Source organism: Amphibalanus amphitrite, unplaced genomic scaffold (assembly GCF_019059575.1).
Source record: "Amphibalanus amphitrite isolate SeventyFive unplaced genomic scaffold, NRLGWU_Aamphi_draft 000057F_arrow, whole genome shotgun sequence".
NCBI lineage: Eukaryota > Metazoa > Arthropoda > Thecostraca > Balanomorpha > Balanidae > Amphibalanus > Amphibalanus amphitrite.
Window position 1 is genome coordinate 491425 of NW_024881553.1, and position 21500 is coordinate 512924.

General features: G+C 55.8%; 3 protein-coding genes across 8 annotated transcripts in view; 1 reads left to right on the forward strand and 2 right to left on the reverse strand.

Annotated features, from left to right (window-relative positions):
* LOC122378292 (rap guanine nucleotide exchange factor 1-like) overlaps positions 1 to 748 on the forward strand; it is a 55580-nt gene extending 54832 nt beyond the window's left edge. For all 6 annotated transcript variants that reach the window (XM_043359172.1, XM_043359174.1, XM_043359171.1 and 3 more), the window contains one exon: positions 16 to 748. In XM_043359172.1, coding sequence (XP_043215107.1) covers positions 16 to 145 — 130 coding nt within the window. In that variant the 3' untranslated portion in view covers positions 146 to 748. The remainder of the gene's footprint in view (positions 1 to 15) is intronic.
* A 1123-nt stretch (positions 749 to 1871) lies between these two features.
* LOC122378293 (formin-like protein 16) lies at positions 1872 to 4550 on the reverse strand. Its single transcript, XM_043359178.1, has 4 exons — positions 4243 to 4550; positions 3603 to 3727; positions 2937 to 3186; positions 1872 to 2617 (listed from the first exon to the last, which is right to left on the reverse strand). Exons 1-4 carry the CDS (start codon positions 4349 to 4351, stop codon positions 2211 to 2213), a joined length of 891 nt encoding a protein of 296 aa, XP_043215113.1. The 5' UTR covers positions 4352 to 4550; the 3' UTR covers positions 1872 to 2210.
* Positions 4551 to 4711: 161 nt separating this feature from the next.
* On the reverse strand, positions 4712 to 16976 carry LOC122378266 (mucin-1-like; the record flags this gene model as incomplete). The annotated part of the gene is made up of 7 exons (XM_043359131.1): positions 16670 to 16976; positions 12885 to 13759; positions 11505 to 11746; positions 11010 to 11183; positions 8875 to 9019; positions 5897 to 5992; positions 4712 to 5091 (listed from the first exon to the last, which is right to left on the reverse strand). Coding segments are annotated over exons 1-7 (2193 nt in total), but the record flags the coding sequence as incomplete, so codon positions are not given.
* Positions 16977 to 21500: the final 4524 nt, after the last annotated feature.

A 21500-nucleotide genomic window follows, 5' to 3' on the forward strand; every position in this document is an offset into this window, starting at 1 on the left:
TTTCCACTCTCACAGGCAGTACCAGTTCAAAACCAACGACCGAATCCTTAGCTTTTTCGACAACTTCGACAAGAGCTTCACGGAGGAGCGCATGTGGGAGATATCGGAGTCGATCAAGCCGCGCGGACGCGCCAAGAAGACGTGAGCGCGCCGCCAGCGCCTCTGGTGGTCGAGTCGGTCACCCCAGCCGCGGCCGGCGCCGACAGGTGGCGGTGCGGGCGCCGGCCTGCGGCCCTCTCAGTGCAATGCGGACGGCGCGCCGCCCCGTTTGTATGCACACGTGTCTAGTCAGTCCCGGGCGCGGCCGAGCGGCGCCGCCCCTCGGGCGCTCGCCCGAGACGATATTAATCACCGCTAGAGATTGTTGACTGCGATAGTGTTCCGTTATTATTGCTGGCCTGCGATAGCGTTTCGTTATTGCTGCCGGCCGCCGCCCATCCGGTCCCTCACGCATAATAATCAAATGTGTTTTATTTGCCGGTTGCGCCGCGGCCGATCGGCGTTTGCCCGCTGTGATGCGCTGGTCTCTAGTCAGGGCCGTCAGCTCTTGCGCGCGTCAGGGGTAGGTGTACCCGCTTTAAGTGCGCTCGGCGGCCACAGTCGGACTGTGTGAGACGCGCGTGAGTGGTCATTTAGTGGGTCTGCGTGTGTGTGTGAACCGTCGTTTTATTCGGCGCATAACTTGTCATTTGAGAGGTATTGTTTCCACGCGACGCATTGTTTTGTATATAAATATTTGTTCATCGTATGGAAGTGTGTATTTTCTGGTATCATCGCTCGAGCATCAGAGCTCTCAGCTCGTCAACGCAAGCTCAGAGCACGCAACTCGTCATCATCGCATCTCGTCGCCAACTAACAAAGTCAATATTGGGGGCGACGGTTATATGCGTATCGGTCTTTCTGAAACTATCCCACCGACAAGACCAATTACTATCGCAAGCACGCCGCGCCTTGCGCAGGAAATGTTGGTCGTTGGGTACCCCAACTTTTTACAGTAAAGTAGTTACGAGTGACCCGAGTAGCTTTCGACGTCACGCATACAGCTATAGATTTTTTATATATAGAAATTTAGCTCGAATGTTCAACTGAACAGAATGACTGCTGGAGCTCGCGCCCAGTAGAGCTTGTGTGGACCCTGACTCCTACCGTCCGATCGCGCAATTCCAGGTAACGGCCAACCGGGGAATCTACATAGGTGTCGAAAGTTAAACGTGCCCTTCAAAGTCGGGCATGACCTGCCCCACTCAACTGACTTCAACTGGCTGTGGCTGTCCCCACCAACCGCAGACCATCCCCGTCAGGAGTCTCAAATATCGAGCGCCGGAGCGATTCGAACCCGGGCTCACTACCGGGAGTACCACGCTCTACATACCAACTGAGCTACTGGACATACTCGAGATGACCAGAAACTTGTTGCCTCTTGTGTCATTTACAGCTAGACCTCTCAGCGTTTTCTGCAGTTGATTGCAACATTCCAATGGTAAATCCCACAAAGAACTGATAAGGGCTCGTCCAGCGCTCCGAAACTCTGAAGAGCTCAGACATTCTGTCCCCATCCTCCAGTCTGTAGAGGATAAATTGCTGAACACGACCCCTTAACAAATGAGCGTCCAACGTTCCGATTAAAAAGGTTCCGATTCAAGCTTGAAGCTTGGACGGCGGAAACTGTAAAATCATCGTTATCTCAAGATCAGTAAGCTTTTCCTCGCAAGCCTCAGTTATCCACGAATGCTGTGGATTCGTTGGAAATAACCTTCCTGCAACGACGTTCCGTATTGACATTCCGTCGGATTGCATGAAGCGTAGACATGACCCATGCCACTGATACCCAAACTAGGCTGAATTGTCACGCGCGAGAGCAGAGCCGGTCGTACTTTGTGTAAGACAGTTATATTTCCTTTCAGTGACCAGCCAATCCTGAGTTACAGGGATGATAGGCGATACAATGGCGCAAACGACACCGCGACTCCCATCCGTTATAGCAGCCACCCACGGGGTGGTAGATTTGTCGCAGCCGCTGCGCAGAGTCCATGCTTCACACACATTAGCGATATCACAGCCACAAGACAGTCCCGCCGACCGCACACGGCGACACGGGCCCACACGGAGGGCGTATCCCGCCAGCACCCAGTCAATGCGCACCCACCGGAGTGCCGGTCTGCCCGCACCCTGTCAGTCCCCAGAACTGGACTCACACCACCACGCACCACTCACGGCAAGTTCAGTTTCTTTTTCACCCGTCGCCGCTCTCGCCGCTCTTTGGTCGCTGCCGGCGGCGGGTGGCAGTGCCCGTTGGTGAGCGGGGGCGGCGGCGGGGGCGGCGGCGGGGAGACCGCCGGCGCCGCGCCGTCCCCGTTCTCCAGTCTCCTCAGCGGAGAGTACGGGTTACTGACGGCGGCCGGCGCGGCGGCGGCGCCGCGCCGGCTCACGAACGCCACGGCCGGGGACGGCGGGCCGGCGAACAGCACGCCCACGCCGGGCACTGCCAGCTGCTGCGCCTCCTCCGAGTCCACCGACCAGGTGCTCGTGGAGCGCATCAGACGCCGGGCGCGGCGGCCGCCGTCCGGCGCCGGCCCGCCTGCCGATCCCTCAGAGATCAGCAGGTCGTGGTATGTCCCTGCCGAGAAACAGGCGGACAGGGGTTAGACTCGGTCGGAGTACGGTACTCAACAGCCGGTACATCGAGAAATACACGGCTATTCGTCGTCACGAGCAACGAATCCTTGCTCAAGAAGAATGCACACACTGAGACTGATGTCTACACGACACGTCCTGAGACTAATTTGAGTAATTACAAACATAACGTAGAAATGAAGACACTGCTCGCTGAATTCGTCCCCCGCCAGACCTACCAACTACCTGCCCTCCCGACCTCCATCTGTTCTGCACCCGGGACCGCCACTGCTGCTACCTCTGCCACCCGCTGAGCTGCGTACCTGATATGTTGACCACCTCGTCACTGGGCCGGCGCCGGTGTTTCTTCTCCCGGCCGTCTGTGGCGACCTCCCGCGGCTGGCGGCGCGCGGCAGCCTTCTCCTGGCGCGCCGGCTGGGTGGTCTGTTTGGCGGCGCGCGTGGACGGCAGCCGGCCGACGCCGGCCGCCCGCCGGCGGCGCAGACACAGCATCAGCGCCAGCGATAGCACCAGCACCTCGACGGCCATCAGCACCATGTGGCGCTGCACCAGCTGGAACACGGCGCGGCGGGCCGGCGCGGTTAACACAGTGGAAAACAGTGAGCCATTGTGAGCTAGATGATGGACATCGGAGTAATGTAATACCAGCGACGAAGCCATTCTGAGGCCAGCCAGTGACCAGTAAGAGAAATATGGACGACACAATATCAGGCGTTTAGCGTAGACCTTACAACTGATCTGTAGTCAGTCAGTACGCTATGTGATTCACAAAAAAATCACCACAACCGTTTCATACGTGCACCTAACCATAACTGAAAATCACCAAAACACGTCTCAAAAGAAGTTCAATAAGCCTATACATTTTCTTCACTTTGTTCAGCCCGCCCGCCATCCTGCCCAGAGTCCGCGACCTGTCTTCCCTCGCCTTCATTCACGGCAGTGTCCACAAGACCACAGCGGCCGCCTACCTTCCAAGTGACGGCCTCCTTTTCTGCCAGGACGCCGGCCACGGCCGTGGTCAGCTCGAGAATCTGGCTCTGCAGCGACCGGATCATCTCCTGCTGCAGCTCGTCCCGGCTCTCGGCGTCACGGGCTGTCGAGCGGACGGGAAGAGTTAGTGCGGAGAGGGGATAAGTACGGCGTCAGTATAGTAAACCAGGATCAGGGGCCGTATTCACGTCGATTATTTTCGTAGGAATTTCCTTACGAATGACCTACTTCTTAAGCATTTTTTTTTTAATCACGTGAACTCCGTCGATAAAAACTTAAGAAGGGTCGACGTGAATACCAAATTATCCTTACGAAAGAAAATCGACTTACGAAGTCGACGTGAATACGGCCCCAGGACGAGAGACAGGCATAGGTATAGGGCGGCATGCCCCCACTCATGGCAAGCAATTCAGCAAAAACAAAACGTGTAGCACAAATCGCGTGTTTGATTTTGATGTCAAATTCACAAAGACGATCTGACATCAGCATCGAACTAACCTCACAAATGAAACAGTAAACTTAGAGTTCATTTTCATCATTCGTAATGAAATCCAATTCACCGAAAGGGCAACGCATCAGCTACACTTTTTCAAGCGTTCATTTCCTGCTGGTTCTTACCAGTGACTTCCAGCGCGGCGATGGTCTTGTTGAAGGTTTTCTGCATCTCCTCCACCTGCTTCTTGTAGCGGCGCGACAGTTCGTCCAGGTACTGCTGGCTCAGCGACATGTTCAGCTCCAGCGCCTTGATGCGGTTGCTGAGGCGGACGAACACGGACTCCTTCTGCGCGGGCGGCGGGTCGGTGGTGGTGGTCGGCGGCGCGGCGGTCGTGGTGGGCGGCACCTCGCCCTCGGCCGTGCCGCCGGCCGCCTCCTCTGCCGCCGGCCCGCCGTCGCCGGCCGCGCCGTCCGCCGCCGCCGGCTGGTCGGGCGGCGCCGCCGCGTCGGCCGCCGGCGTCGGCACGCTGCTGCCGTTGCCGGCCGCCGCCGCCGCCGCCAGGAGCGCCGCCTCGACGGGCGCCGAGTCCGGTGGTGCAGACGGAGCGGCGGCGGGCGCGGCGGCCGGGCGCTCCCCGGCCGGCGGCGGCGGCGTCTCGGCGGCCGGCGCCTGCTCGGCAGTGCCGTTGGCGGCCGGAGGACGGGCGGCGGGCGCGGCGGGCGGCGCCGGGTCGGCGGCCGGCGGTGCCAGCAGCGGCCGAGCGGTACAGACGAGCTGCAGGGTGTCGGCCGGCAGCAGGGCGCGCGCCAGGCCACACAGACGGCTGTGCGGCGTGCCGCGGTCACCCTCCTCGGGGCCGCAGAGGCGACACGGGCGCTCGGCGGCGCCGAACAGCCGCCCGCCGGCGATGGACGAGAGCTCGGCCAGTCTGCAGCCCAGCTCCAGCTGCCGCTCGGAGCTCAGGTTGGCCGGCACCTGACCAGGAGCCAGAGAGACGCAGCGCTGCGCCCGCGAGCCCGCCGCGTCACGCTCTGAAACACAGTCAGACCCTCATCAGTCATCAGACCACATACATCAAGCTCCATCCCTCCCACCAGTGTAACATCCACTTCACCAACGCGACAAACCCGATCCGTGCCATCCACCCAATCGGCACGCTCCGTAGCCAATGCAGCGATACATTCTAGAGGGTTCTAACCGGCTTAGAGCCGCCCCCCCCCCCCCCTGCGTCGTCTCACGGCCATCGGGGACATTGTAAGGGTTCCCACAGGTGGGTCACGTGTGGGACAGGTGGTATGGCGCCGCTTTCAGTCAATACATGGTGACCGGGCGGCGTCTGGTCTGGCACTGATGAGTCACCGTCGGCTAACCACAGTCCGATACGGGGTCACAGTGGCGCGCCTGGGATTTTATGATTATGGAGCCACAGCGGACGTGCATCGACCGCCTTACAGAGGCCCTCGGCGGTGGGTCAGGAGACCATACACTGGCACGGTGGGCCTGGAGTGCCGACCCTCGTGAAAGTGGAACCGGTACATTTATTGATGTGTATGGTGGAGGTGGGTTGATAACTAATTTAACAATGTGGTTACAACCGGCTTTACCGTGTAGTGATTCCTAGGTAACTCCTAGCATTGACCCAACATCGTTAATGTAAATTATCAACTGCATCAAACGGATTTCAGAGCTCGTGATTAGACAATATCTGAGTTGGGCGATCAAAATTTAACACACTCACAAGCCTCCAAGGTATCCACGTTACCGACCAGCACAAGCAGCACAAATATCCGCGTATAGACCCCTTTTAGCGGGAACTGCGGGCGTGGTCAAACTCACTTCCAGTGAAGGCCACCTTGGCCGTCTCCACCATGCTGTTGACGGCCTGCAGCGCGCGGTTGAACAGGTTCGGTCGATCGGTCGGCTCGGCAGGCTCTGCAACAGGGTGATGGTGGTCAGTGCTGAGCAACAGGGCCGTTCAGGACAGGCACACAGGGTACAGGGGATGGTCACTGTGGTCAGGGCGGGTCACTGGCCAACGGCATTTCACACAACACACCCAACGGCCAACAGCTTACGTGGCTACCCTATCCAGAACGAACGAAGGTCCACAGCCCGAGGAGAAGCCTAACATCTTCCGACTGAGCCAAGTTCCAAATGTCAGGGTCACGGCTCGGTCGATCGGCCGTGCCCGCTCGGCTCCAGCCGGTCGCTAAGGTCGCTCTGCCGGGGGCACGACGACAGCCCATCAACAACCAACCGCCGGTACCGCGGTGACCGAACATTGATTGGATGGCCGGCGCCGCACCACCAGTGGCGCCACGCTACTTTGGTCCACTGCATATGGTGCTTAACCCAAACCAACCACCACAGCAATGGCAGCAACTACAGCCACCCAAAGCTAGAAGCACGGCAGCTGCTGATATCAGCGGACGCTCGGCCATCAGCAACTGTTGTGCACCAGACATCCCCCTACAAGCAACGCTGGCAGTGTTTGCGGCTGTATTTCATTGACCCTGCTAAGCGGATTGTATTTGGACCTGGTTATCCTTTAGCTACATTCTCGACAGACTTCTGGAGATAACCATCGATTCGACCCTTCCGAACAGCGAGCTATGACGGCCTGACGGCGGCCGTTGGAGGCTCATTTCCCGACCCGGATCGGCGCCGTGTGATATCGATCAATGAAGGTTCGATGGCACCGACAAAATGCCAGCCGCGCATCGCGACAGTAACTCATGGCCCGGCCGGGAATGCTGGTTACGTCAAACGAGCCCGGCGCCACTGACATCGAAAAGGCAGACGGAGAGAGCTGGACAATGTGAGAGGGGAAATCAAAAGGCGACTGGAGCGACAACCGCAGCGGCCGTCTGTGTATGATCAAGAGAAAAGGCTTACGATAATGATATGGGTTTCGTGGCGACCGAAGGTTAAGATTGGAAGAAATTGTTTAGGAACACATCGAAAATACAAGAAAGGGAAAACGGAAGATGAGATAATCAACGACCAACGTGAAAGTGGTCAGTGTCGAATTCACCAGCCACCAGATTACCGAATAATGAGCCATCGCAATTACTTTCGATAAGAACCTGGAAGCAAGATCACTTTACTAACAGCCAACGTTGGCTGGCAGCGGCCAATGTTAGAAATTTTGGAACGCTGGAAGCCAGCGTTGGAGTTGGAGTCGTTAGAGTGGCGTGGGGCCGTCAACGAAACGTTTGAGGATCGCGCGGCGCTACCGCTGGTGCCCAGGTTAAACAAATTGCATCGTCGCCGTCTGGTGTTTGGAAGAAATTGATCAGACCTCAACGTACACCCCCGTGACACGCGAGTGTGGCAGGCCAGAAGGGGAAGTGGGCATGACAAAGCCAGGGGAAGTGGTCATGACAAGGTTAGTTAGAAACATCGCCAGGGCGTAATTAATATGCAACAGACTATGGTGGAATGAGCATCTCGATCATACTAGACCATAAAGACAGGGTATTGTAATCACCCTCATGCATATTGCACATCGGCATTGAACAATAGTAACTAACACATACACAATGTGCATTACTATTGATCCAAGTTCCAACAGTGTCAGGACTTGCTTACACCTTCCTTTACAATCAATTCGCAACCCCCTACAATCTACATTCCCCGCCGCCCAGCTGGTCTGTGACGGACAGTTTCAGTTCCTCAGTCAATCACCGAACACCTGTGGCGGCCGCCACCCCCCGCCCGTCAGCCACGGTCTGTATTCTGCATCCCTGAGCAGTCAGCTTTACCTTACAGTCAACACTTAGCCTACAGTTAGTACCAGGGATGCGGAGCCGTGGAAATTTCAGACGGCTCCGGCTCCGGCTCCGGCTCCGGAGAAAAAAATCGGCTCCGGCTCCGGCTCCGGCTCCGGGTGAAATGTTATGGCGGCTCCGGCTCCGGCTCCGGCTCCGGCTCCGAGTAAAATGGTCCGGCTCCGGCGGCTCCGGCTCCGACTCAGTACATCCCCTATGCAATCAATTAAATACGGGTGGAAGAAAAATTGGATTGGTTATACGCGTTACTCTTTGCCAGGACCGGCTCACCGCGTCCCCGCGCAAACGCACCTCGGAGAGAACTGGCAGAACAAAGGACTAGGAAGCGATGGCATTGGAAACGCAGTCGCCGCGAATCGGAGTTCACTGAACCATCGTAAGCTGACGCCCGTCTCGGCTGCATTGGGGGGTGGGGGTGGGGGTGGGGGGTGGGAAGAGACGGTGCTGGGAGTTGCAGTCCACTGCACTGGCTTGAAAACAATGGCCGTCACCTGATGACCGGTCCTCATGTTCTGGGGATGCAGAAGACGTGGGGGGGGAGGGGGAGGAGCAGACAGGCAGTTTATTGCGTACTGTGGGATACTGGGGATATTCGGCTTTTTTCATTCACTTGATGGCCCATGACGTAAGTACCATTATACCATATGTTTTACTGCCTTGTACTGTCAAACCGAACTAGGTCAATTATTTTTTTTTCCTCTTCAAAAAATAAAAAGGAGTCGGAGTCGCCCCCTTTTTTGGCGGCTCCGGCTCCGGCTCCGGCTCCGGGCTATATTGTTTCACGGCTCCGGCTCCGGCTCCGGCTCCGGGCAAAATATGCCGGCTCCGGCGGCTCCGGCTTCGACTCCGGCTCCGGCTCCGCATCCCTGGTTAGTACACATCCCTCCTTCAGCGGCGACCAACTGTCTAAACCAGAACTGCGGCTGCAGACCAGAACCTCCCATGACAGTCCCACCTGTCCCACTCCCCACGCTACATAACCGGACACCGACCCAGCCCGACACTCTGAACACACCAACTCACCCATGAGCTCCTCGAAGTCCGACGTCTCCGTCTCGTGCTGCTCAGAGTCCTGGTGGTCCAGCACCTCGTACTCGCTGGCGCCGTACACGCGCACGTTGGACACGGTGCAGTAGTAGTGGCTGCCGTAGTGACTCAGGATCTCCACCTGGCAAGGGAACACCGAGGGTCAGGGTGTATACTGTATACTGTATATCGAATATAGCACGAAGTTACACGTGCCACGATCGTCACAAATGTCTTTCCACAGGTTATATAGAACAAAACATAATCTAACCTGACCTAACCTACAACCTAAAACCCGTTAAACCTACCAACCTACAACCTACGAGTTCTGCTGTGGCACATATGTGGCATATATAACTCGTGGGGCATGTAAATGTCCCCCGACGGTCAGATCAGCGTCACAGGAAGGGGTTCAGGGAAGGGGATACGTGCGACTAGGGGTGCCGGGAGATTATCCATTTAGTGGGATGCACTGGACGCGAATAGGTTTGTGATGTAACCTCAGGCACGGAAATGTGATCGCAGTCAGTCGCGGGGCATGGACACAGCACGATACATCGCTGCCCACTATTAAGTTCACTAGGGCGCTCCTGCAGGGGCGATTTAGCTTCCAGCATTGCCATCAGTAGTTTAACTGTTGTTTGGGTTAGACCGTGCACTGTGCGACCGCGCAGGCTGACTGCTACGCCACACTCAGTACAGCAGCAAAACCAGGAACAAAACGGAGCCGCATAACGACTGTCATATAAGGTCACTATTACAAAGGTTATATAACATCAACATTCTGGACCCCGTCTTCCAGTGTAGTTACCTCCGTACTTGTGTCCGTGGGGCTAACTTTTTACGAGTACTCGCACAGCAACCGCTGAGTTTAATCATAAACAAATCCATCAAGAAAGCGAGGAGAATGGTTAGATACCAACACAACGCCACCAGCTTATCAAAACATCACATCATATTGCCGAAAAACATGAACGCCACGCCTACATAATTGCAACATGAGTGCCGAGTTGCATGCCGCTTAGTTGCACTGCAGAGCATGTAGGCTTATTTATCGACCGTGTCGGCGCTCTGGCCTCGGTATGATGGGGGTCTCTGGGAGCGCGGATATACACCTCGAGACTGCCCCGGGAGGTGCTGCCATAAAACTGCACTAGCCGATGTGAGCTGCAGGCATGCACTCTGACTACAAACACCGGGACCGCTCACATGGGAGCAAGCAACAACAGAGCGAGACCGGGGCCTGGGATCCAGCCCACCACTCACTGGTTGCTTTTCACAATATGTCTAGCCCAAAAGAATGAGCATTGAGCGAGTCACTAGGAATGAACACTGAGCAGCTACTTAGGCTGAGCCAGTTGATCCGAACTGAGCCAGTCACTCGTACTGAGCTACTAGTCACCCAGAGTGAGCCAGTCAGCCCATCTGAGCCAGTCACCCGGCCTGAGCCATCACCCGGACCCGGACCCGTGCAGTCTGCTAGCTCAGCGCCTGACCGGGCACCGCTGCAGCACAGGTGTTTGTTTCCACAGGCCCAACGCACCGGTCAGCGTTCGGCGCCCCACCCCACTCCCCTCCTCCCCCAGTGGCTGGTCACCCGACACCAGCAGCCTGACCAGCCGGACCGGAGCAGGGAGGCACGGTACGGCAAGGACCGCACGGCAGAGCACAGCCAATACGGCACCATGCGACGAGATGATATGACAGACGTAGCACGGAAGGAGTGGTTCGACGCGGTATGGCACAGCATAGCACAGTTAAGCATGTCTGGCACCACAGTATAACACAAGACATGTCCACCGCGGACTATGGCAAGGCATGCCACACGGTGTGGCCAATCGCATGGCATGATTATGTAAAACGCGGCAGGTATGCAACGTAAAACCACGGCGCAGTACGCCGGAACGGCATAAATGTTATAGCACGGCACGGGCTATAATGAGATGGATGTTTGGCAGGACAATCTATCGTGAAGATTGTCGACGCATCCATAATTGTGTGTGTAGTGTAATGAGAATGCATATAAAATGAATGCATGCAGCGAAAAGTGACAAAAGCAATGAGAAGGTATTTAACACCGCACTAACACCGACAAGCCCACACACCAGGCGATGAGCCCAGCCCACACCTACCTTGACGAACTTGCCGAACACGACGGTGGGCAGGTGGAAGCTCTGCGGTCCGCGGCGACTCTCGGCGGTGAACTGCCCCACCTTGTTCCACTCGCGGGTCGGGTACCGGTCCGTGAGGTAGACGGCGAACTCACGAGGCGACGACGAGTACAGTTCGTCGTTACTGAGCTCCAGCTGCGGAGGGAGGGAAGGAGGAGGTGGTTACGGTCTGGCTATGAGTGACGCCGGGCTAAGGGAATGCGCTTAGCAGGAGAAGTTTGTCATTCAGAGATTGAAGATACCGGAAGAGACGAAAGAAATCCATCAAAGAGAACAAAAATGTGACAAAGGAGCATGCAATGGCGCATTTACAGCAGAGCAAACCACACACGTCAGCAAAAGTGGTAGCTTGCATCCACCAAAGTCTCGTATACCCCACCCCTTCTTTTTCATCCATTCCCCCTGGTCCCACTCCCTTCCATCATCCTCATTCCCTCTCCCCCGTCCGCCACTCACCCGGCTGGCCTGTATGCCCTCGCACAGCTCTATGACGAACCACACCCTAGTGTCACAGCTGTTGAGCATGTACTCGTCGCGGCCCGGGCTGAGCACGTTGCCTGCTGACGTGGCGCCCGGGTTGGCCGCCAGAACTTTGGCTCCGCAGTCGGGGGAAGCGTAGTTTTTGATTCGGTGTCGCACCGGGGGTTTCTTCACGGGGCTGGCGCCGGCGCCGGGCCGAGACGGTGACACCGTGTCCCCTGCGGTGGGAGAGAGACAGAGGCGGTCACGGAGCGTTGTCAACCAGTGTGAATGGTACCACAGACCCCGTGAGAACAGTACATAGTGACACTACCCCGTGAGAAGCACAGATCGCGTCATATGTGTTTGAATGAGGTAGGTAATGGAACACGTCAGGTAGTGAAATGGATTCGAAAGCAAGTCAGTTTTTAACACTTGTTTCAGTAATTGCACAATGTTTTCAAACAATAGCGATACATTTCAACCCACTTTTGTACTAACAGCATTCATTCAGAGGCCTGTCGACGGAAGTCGGCGATTGGAAACTCAGATTCATGAAATATGCACACGTGTGAGAGCTGCAAGCGCAGGGCACACTGGTATCCTTATTGAGAGTAGCCGATCGGATTTCTTTCTGCACGACTCTGAATCCCCTCGAGAAAACACTGATCAGTGTCCGCTGTCGTCATATGTGCTCGCAACGGTGAAATGTAATCTCATATGTATGTGCGCTCATATGTGATCAGCAAACGCAAAAAGCCAAAGTCATAAATAGAAGCCGGGTGAATGCACTTGTTCCAAACAGAGGTCATATTATGTTAGGATTGTTGCTTGGCAACCGGAGGTATACCTACTAGCGAAGCATACCTGTCTGTCCAGTCACACTACCAAACCATGTCATACAGTCTCCAGTCCCCTAGCACAGTAAACCTACCCAAAAAACACGCAGTGAATCACCAGTCCAGCTGTCAAAACGACAAAACACAAAATGTCGTGTTCAGTTTCAGTGCCCCGATACTTTAGTCACTTGTCAAAATGATGCTGACTCAGTTGACCACATATGGACAGACAGAAGCTACAGTTCCGGTCTTATGATCTTACGCTATTTAAAGAGCGATAGTTACGCTCTGCCACGCAAAAGGCTAACTGATACATATTATTCCAAAACAAATCATTTTTCATGTGAAGGTTATTAAAAAAAAAACGGTAACGCTGAATCCAGTCGTGTAATGTTTCCTGCTTCTGGGTGGTTACTGGTTGTCATAGGGAATTTTAAATAAGAAGTACCGCGAGGCACGCCGACGCCGGATCTCCCAGTAAATATTCCGATAGCCCCCCAAAAATCACTAGCCCACCACACTTACACCGCCCACTCACCTGTCTTTTTCTGCGTCTCCTCCACCCGCTTGCTGGCCCACTCGTTGAAGGGCTGGATGTCCTCTCCAGAGCCCGTCTCCGGCGGCCAGAGGGCGTCCTCGGCCGCCCCGCTGGAGGTAACGTTCTCTCCGGGCGCGGTGTCCGGGGCCGGCCCGGACCCGGAGCCGTGACTCCGGGCGCCCGCCTCCGGTCCGGCCGCCGGCTCGGAGCCCGGAGTCGGCTGGGTCGTCAGCGGAGGAGGCGGGGTGAACGTCTCCGGTCCCGGCTCGGGGTTAGGAGGAGGGCCGTCGGTGAGCGTCGAGCGGATGTCCTTCGCTATCACCACGGGAGGCTCGTCCGAGGGAGGTTCCGCCGCCGGCGCGGCCGCTGGTGCCTCTGGTGCTGGTGTCGGAGCCGGCGATGGTGCCGATGGTGCCACTGGCGGTGGCGATGGTGGAGGCTCCTGTGTAGTGGCGGTCGGGGCATCACCAGCTACCACAGGAGCTGGGGCGGCCGCCGGAGTTGGAGCAGGGGTGGGCGGCGGCGGTGGGGAGCGTGCCTGGCCCTGCGCCTGACTCGGTGCGGCCGCCGGTGTTGGTGTTGGTGTTGGTGTTGATGCCGGTGTCGGTGTGGGTGTCGGCGGCTGTCCCGTGTCTGCAGACGCCGAGGGTGGCCGGTCCGGCTGTGCGCCCGTCTCTGTCACCTCAGCGGCCGGCCGCTCCGGCGGCGGGGGAGACTCCGCAGCCGGGGCGCCCGACTCCACCGGCTCTCCTTCCTCAGTATCCCCCGAGAGCGGCGGCACGGGTAGCGGCGTCACCGGCGTCTCGGCTGCCACCGTCGGCAGCGGCGGCGGCGGCGGAGGCGGCAGCGACGGGTCCGCCGCCGACTCCTGGCCCCTGTGCAAACAGAAAAAACGACGTGTCACCCCTCACCGTGTGAGACAAGACCAGTCACTATCATCCATGACAGCCAGGTAAACGTCAGTTTTCTCCAGTCGTCCATCCCATCTCACCAAACAGTGGCTCTCACCGCCTCGGAGCAGATTCTCACCCTCCGTGAGTCTACCAAAAGTCACGTACAGAAAGCCCACAAAAACCGGTCGACCGTTCGCCCTCTGCCGGTCCCTCCATCCACAGTTCACGCGCCGCGACGGTCGGGTCAAAAGAGAGATTCATGGCGGCCGTATGATGATTGCTCCCTGATCATGCCTTCATCAGATCAGAAAGCAGTGATAAACAAAGGCACACAGTTACTAACAAACGGTAAATACGGGCAACTCAGATCGTCATGTGGCAAGGCATTTGAAAAGTACCTTTCTGAATGAATAACCCAAGTCACGTTGCTTATCCAGCAACAGTAATACGTCTGGGTTATTTATAACTAGCGCCGGACGAGGAGGGAATCCTCGCAAGTTTCCCGATACCATTCACGTGCACCGTCCACGTGAGTGATCCACCTCTATGAGTAGAAGGTGTGCGTCTCCTTTCCCCTTTGAGACGTCACGTCCACTAGACCGACCCAAACGACAAGCCATATGACCAACCTACGCCGCGAGCAGCGACCGCCTGATCGGCATGCCAGCGTTAGTGCGTAGACCGTCCGTCGCCCGTGTACTATCGACTGGACTGAGACCTTCGATCGACCGCCACTCCGGTACCCGGCGCTGAGAACGACAGGCGCAAGTGTGCATATCGACCCTGTGCATCAACGAAAAGCAGTAAGTGCGCAGAATGTCCGGCACCCTGCACTGACGACCAAAACAGCCTCAGTGCGAACGTCGGACGATAACCCCGTGCCGTCTACATTGAACAACACACTGATGACGGAGGTGGTGTGGCTGCAGCATACCGTCCGGCCGTCGCCCGTCCGGCCGGCCGGACAGACAGACGGCAAAAAACGCCACTCTCCGCCACTATGACCTCAATGGCCCTCCCCTCCCTCCCGGCCGCCGCCGTGGCGCTGCACGCGTCGCCAGTACCGTAAACAGACAGGCCCGGTCACCACTGGCTGGTGACGGCACCGCGGCGCGGCTGACGGACCGGACGCTCCACAGCTCGAGAAAGTCGCGAGCTTCCCAGCCCGGCGGCTCGGGGCTGCGCGCTGGACAGCTCTCTACACACGGGACTGAGAGAGAGCGCCAGCCCCGGTGGAACGCGCCGGCGGCACTGTGACGAAGCCAAGTGGCCTGGCTCGACGGCGGGATGGAGCCATGAGGGTAGGACGAGCGCGGCTGGCAGTTTACCGAGCTCGGGAACGATGGACTGAAATACTGTGGCCTGGATTTCTGGATTAACCTATCGCACTGACATGAGGCACGGAATAGGCCGCTATGGCAGGTCACCTGAGGTCTGAACGAGAAAAGATGACCCACAGCGACGCGATGACCGAGGCCTGAGCTGGCTAAATTAGGATGGCCTGGAATTCTGCTTACTGCTAATCAAGGCGCGATGCACTAGCATTTGAGCTGACCAAAACCGGTTGTCCCCGAAGTCTAAGCTAACCACAACACGGCTCGGTGGTCTGTCGCAAGTTGCACCCGTTATTCCGAGCCGCCAATAGGCACAGGTGGCGTTTTTCACAGCCCACCTCCACCCCCCCCCCCCCCCCGCTGAGCTGACGAATTCACCTCCCTACCCTGCATCTGTCGCTGACTCCGGGCAATCCCCCTGTCCCACGGCACTGATATACACCAGACGTGGACACCGAGCGCCGGCACTGGGCCCCCTCAGCTCTCAGCTGCACGCTGCACACGGCAGCAGAATCAATTTGGGCCAGTGGTAGAGTCCGGAGAGCTTGCAGCCTGTTGTTGACGATGAACGGAACAACGAGACCGACCAGTGGACAACACAGATCAACGCATCACGCCAATGCTGTACCACGCCCTATGGACACGTCAAATACACCGATGGCACCCCGATAAGCTGGAAAAATAGCCACCATATCAAATTAAATCACACCGTGGCCGAGATAGGTGCGTGTACCGTAAACAAACAAGCTCCAGCGCATACACAGACACACAGGCTACACACAAGCTTACTGGATTGCGCTGGTATGAGCCGCCTGTCCTGGGGTCCAGACAGACAAGCCGGGTACACAGTACACACATGGCCCGGGTCAGAGGTGACGGCGCCTCGGAGACAGGGCGGGCGGAGGGTCTGGCCGGCGCTGGGCCGGGGTGACGTGGTCTGCGGAATGTCGCCTGCTCAGCCGGCACATGAGGTTAGGAATGCGGGCAGGCAGACGGACAAAAGGAGAGTAGGACGGGGAACGGAAAGTAATGGAGAGAAAGGCGGACGAAAGAATAGGACAGACGGGCAGACAGACGAACAGACAGGCAGATACTCAGGACGGCGGACAGAGGGACTGTTAGACAGACGGAAAGACCGGCAGTAGACGGGAAGGGCGGCATACCAGGAGTGTGGGCGAACGAAACGTCAGCACGCTGCTGAATGGAACCTGACACCGAGCCCTCCGGGTCTGGTAGGTCACAGCGGTAGCTGGGAGCTAGCGGAGCTGCAGCCCCGGCCAAACATGACATCGCTTCCAATACCAGATGTGAGCGCACAGCAGCAGGCTGGGACTCAGGGTGCAAGGAAAGGACTAGGGTCGGTGACATCACGGAAAGCTCAATTCGGAGTTGGCTCATGGCTCACCGAAACCGCACCTATGCTCTTAAGCGCCCGATATGCTCGTTATGAGCATCAATGCAGAATGCACACAGCAGCACGTGCGCCGGTTAGTGGAGGTACCGGCAGTCGGCACGCCCAGCGTCTCGGCGTCAGTGTCCCTGTCGGTGATGAACCCACCTGGCCGGCGCGCGGCACCCGTCGGCCGCCAGGTTGGTGTAGAACAGCACCATGAGGAGGCCGGTGATGAGCAGCGAGGCCAGCAGGTGGCCGGGCCGGCGCCGCTCCGGGCACGGCGCGGCCAGCGGCGCCGCCGGCCAGCGCCAGCAGCTCACCAGCACCAGCCGCTGGTCGGCGCGGCTCGACACGGCCGACCAGCGCGACCGGAGCCGGGCCGGCAGCGGCCACAGCTGGGCGGCGCCGCAGCTCCTGCACAGCGCCGGCAGAGGCTGGTGGCGCATCACAGCGCGCGCCGCCCGCACCGCGCGCACTACAGCCGACTACTGACGCCCGGCCGGCGGCGGGCGGCCGAGGCGGGCCGAGGAAAGCCGCCGAGTGCCGCCCCAATCGATGGTGGCTGGCCGGCCGGGGGAGGCGCGAATCCGTCAGCTGACCGCCGCCCCACGCGCGAGACGCTCATACCAATCGGTACAACGATGCAGTGGAGAATTCGCTTGACGAAATAATGAAGGAAACGTTCTTAACACATACTGACACCGGCTGACGGAAAATGAAGAGGAAATAACAGAACGACTTGCTAACAGTGTTTTTTGTTACACAATATAAATGATGAGCGATCATATGCGCTGACGGCTGATGAAATGGCTTCCTAAGCAAATGACCAATTTTGTTCGTTCAGCTAAATCTACGATACAGGTTGACACACAACTGATAGTACCTACCTCGTAAGGAAGGAAAGTGAAGCGATGCTTTACAAGATTGGACGGTTCTGATGCACCATCGTTAAGAGGACTTTGTGATGTGGCGTAGAAAGAAGGTAGGTTGTTGGATTTTTTAATGTGCTCACTTATGAGCTCGCAAGTACTAAAAATGCAGATAGTAAAGGAAAGATAATCGGGGCGACATCACTGGACATGTGATAGCGTCCATATTAAATGCGTGCCGCTCGTATTCCTTCCAGTCAAGCTAGTGGCTTGATAAATATGAAATCGCCAACAGCATGTTAGCATATCATTGCTGGCAAATAATTCAGCACGTAATCTCTTCTACTGTCTCCATCGCAAAAACGCATGGCCCATCGGGATAATTCATGACTGATGCCTGTAATCGACCGAAGAGGAAGTATGTAGCTGCCCATACCAGACGAAATAAGCCAGTGAAAAGCCAGCCTGTTTCTAAGTGGCAGACAACTATGGCATACGCACTCGGCGCTACGAAAGACATTCGGATGACCATTTCAAATAAGCTAATGTGCGGGGAAGTGATGTTGGAATGTCACAGCTCACAATCCTCGAACCAGCATGCCCCAGAAAACGGCACAAAACGCGTTTTTCACCGAATGCGGAAATGTTTGACAATGAAAATCGTTAGGAAAGGTTAATGTTGAAACAGACTCTTTCCGCGTTCAGGAAAATACATTCCTGCCCGGGGCTGGGAAAATTTAATGGTGTCACCGAGTTTTTTAATTGAAAGTAACGAGGGCCGGTAGGCCCGAGGTACTTTCGATTAAAATACGAGGTGACACCATTAAATTTTCCCAGCTCAGGGCAGGAAGCTATTTACTGTATGCCTGGTCTATTCAAATACATTAGCCAGAGGGGTGTGGTAATAACTGGTGTAAGCAAATTGACCACGGTCAAAAATGCATTACCAGAATGCACTTAAGCCAACATTTTGGGATGTTCTCGTTCCTAAGTCGGCTAAGAGCTTCGGTCCAGAAAATAAATTTATCGTTGGCATCGTTGGCATACAGTAAAATACATACCAAACTCGGCCGGTGATAAATTTTCAAGACCTCAGTCCTTACTGATTTTTGAACTCGGCCTTCGGCCTCGTTCAAAAATCCAGTAAGGACCTCGGTCTTGAAAATTTATTTACACCGGCCTCGTTCAGTATTATATATTCCCATACATGCGTATCATGAGAGTGTTGCAAATGTTTTGGAGGAACCAAAACGCCCCAATTTCAACCTTGTTGAGTCTTTCGTGGCTATGGTTTGTTGCAAAATAGCGTCAGAGTTTAAGTTTTATATGGTGATGTTTCACTTTATTCATGACAAATAATAAAATCCTTGCATCAATAACGATGTAGGTAGGTATATCATAAGCCAATCAAATAAAATGGACGATAGATAAAATGAAGTTATAAGGAGCAAAATGATGTTCTTCAACTTAATGATGTGACGTCATTCATAATGACGTCATATATTTGAGAGGTGCAGGAAAACGTCGAGGGGTGCAGGAAAACGTCGAAAGGTGCAGGAAAACATATTTTCCTGCATGTCTCGGTAACCAATCAGCATTGACTTCTCGTATGTTTCAAAAGTGCAGTATAATGCACGTGCCATTTTAATGCCTGGCTTTCTCGATTTAAACGTGCAATGTTGCATGTATGGGAAATCGCATGCGAGAGCCTATTCAAATACATTATAATTCTTCTCGCATCAATCGCATCCGGGAGGTGCGTGCGATTGATGCGAGCGTACTTCCATGTATTTGAATAGGCTCTCGCATGCGATTTCCTGACTGCGGAAAGAGTCTGTTTCAGGCATTAGGATAGTCCAAGCCACTCACACTCAAGGCTATCTCACACTGGGACTTGCCACCGTGTTCCCTCAAAGAGAGTAGCCCACGGTAGGTATACTGAAGTGTAGGCCGTCCGTCAGACAGACTCGGGTCACCTCTGGCGGTCACCTTGGCGCCGGTGTGATGTGAGGTGATCAGCTCTGAGCTCTGCAGCTAACTGCCGCCATGTGGCCCTCCCCGTCTTTCAGCGAGGTCGTGCTCAGCCGCGGGCCGGGCGCCCAGCCATCCAAATCGGCTCGGCGGCCGATACACACCGCTGTACATGGATACAGCCACCGCCCCGGGGCCGGGCATAAAAACAACAGCCGGCTTCACACCAGGCTTTTTACGTTGCCTCGTCAAGGTCAGCGTCATCAACTGCAATTATCAATCACGATTCGCGGGTATTTATTAACATATGATATTTAGTCCCCACGGAAACAGCATAAAAGATGGTTGTGTGTTATGTAACTTAAACAAAGAATGTCCATGACAAGACCTTCCATATATCAGTTATCACTAGGTGGTGCACCATGCCAGTAGCCCAGCGACTTCGGTTGAATGAAGTATGTCAATGGTCAACCAAATGCCCATGCCATATGAAGTACGAAATAGTCAAATAGTCAACTCCATTAAAACCCTCTATCAAAGACTAAAATCGGTGGGATGGATAACCATGAAATGTCAACAAGCGTTTTGATTTTAATAAGGGTGCGATACCTGTTGATCTCCAAACTCCAGACCGACACCAACCAAGTCATATCCGAAAGCGTTAAAAGGCAACGTGCCTTGTTTCGGAGAAAATCCTTCGAGCACGATAGAGCAGCGATATGAGAGCACCATCTGAAGCCCCAAAAAAACTATCCTCACACCTGGTCATCCTTGCCGACTCAGGCATATGTGCACATGGATTCAACAAAACACGTCAATACAGCATAGCATACAGCAGTTCACTGCTCAGTGCTCATGTTCCACTCCAGTTGCCCGCACCAAGCAGTGGTGCTACCTCAGAAATACACCAGTTCCAGTCATGGATACCAGAGGGCAGCACCTACCGAGCCATCTCGTTCTGATCGCTCCCGGTCGGAAATACCGCCGGTAACGCAGGTCGTCGGCCACAGCGACCCACCAGCGTCTCTGCCCATCAGTCTCCCGACCAGCTGACCCCCGCTGAGGACACAGAGAGTCGCCATCGGCACGCGGCGGGGGCGGCGGCCAAACATAACAGGCTGCTTTGTCCGCCGCCCAGTCTCCACCCGACCAACAGCTGACTACCGCGGCGGCGAGCTTAGCGGCGAATAGTGAGAGACGAGGACCGAGAGAGACGGTAGGAGGTGAGCTCAGCGACCGAGGACCGAGCAGTGAGAAGGCAAGGTATGATATAGACGGTAGGATAAGATATACATATAGGGGATCTGAGATCGACAGGAAATTAGAAGACCATGATACCTGTCATGAACGTAAGGAGACAAGTGCAGATGAACTGTTGATGACCATACCCGCGACTACATAGTCCAGAGGATTATTAAAAGAAACAGTTATCAAATCTCGGAACGCCAAAACAGCCGTCGGTGTGTCTGAACCGCACCAAATCGGCGCAACACAGTTGTCACGGAAACGGCATCCACGGAAGTTCCACATGCAGGCTACGTATGTGGAGTATTCGGTAACAACCCTGGCAAATGTGAATGCTTGCAATTTGTAACACTAACAGCCTGTGTTTACTTATAAAACACAATATGGCTGAAGTGTGAGATAAAGAATCTAATAGCAAAGAGTTCAGAAAGCCAGGCAGAGAAATGTCATCATCCTCCCTGCAGCTGCAGCGCGGTTCGTCGGCTAATGCGACGATAGGAGCGAGGTCGTGGTCAGGAGGGGGGGGGGGAGTGAGCCGGTGTACCGCAGTGCACAAGTGTCGCTCGCCCCCCCCCCCCGTGACACGTGGGGCGCGGTCCTCGTCGGTCGGTCGGCCGCTGACGTCTGGCCCGACCCTGACATTACCGGTCGGCGAGGGTCCGTGGCGACGCCACCGCAGACCGCGACAGGAGTGGGTCAGCCCGATCGACCGCTGCCAACTGCCCAACTACGCCGGCGGACCGGCAGACGACGGACGGCGGCGGTGTGATCGGAGGGTCTGGAGGGGCAAACACACTACCTTGTTCCTGACCTCGGGCATTTATCTTACCAGGATGATCGCCAGGAAGCACATCGTGCTCAAAAAGCTGATTTTCGCCAGATTCAAAAGGACTCAAAAAGCTGATTTTTGC

Bases quoted from the DNA above. Each gene is read 5' to 3' on its own strand.
- LOC122378293 (XM_043359178.1), bottom strand. From the start codon at position 4,351: ATGTCGCTGAGCCAGCAGTACCTGGACGAACTGTCGCGCCGCTACAAG. The intron at 3,728-4,242 runs GTAAGAACCAGC...TCCGCTCGACAG, and splicing joins CGCCGCGCTGGAAGTCACTG to CCCGTGACGCCGAGAGCCGG. The intron at 3,187-3,602 runs GTAGGCGGCCGC...GCCGTGTTCCAG, and splicing joins AGGAGGCCGTCACTTGGAAG to CTGGTGCAGCGCCACATGGT.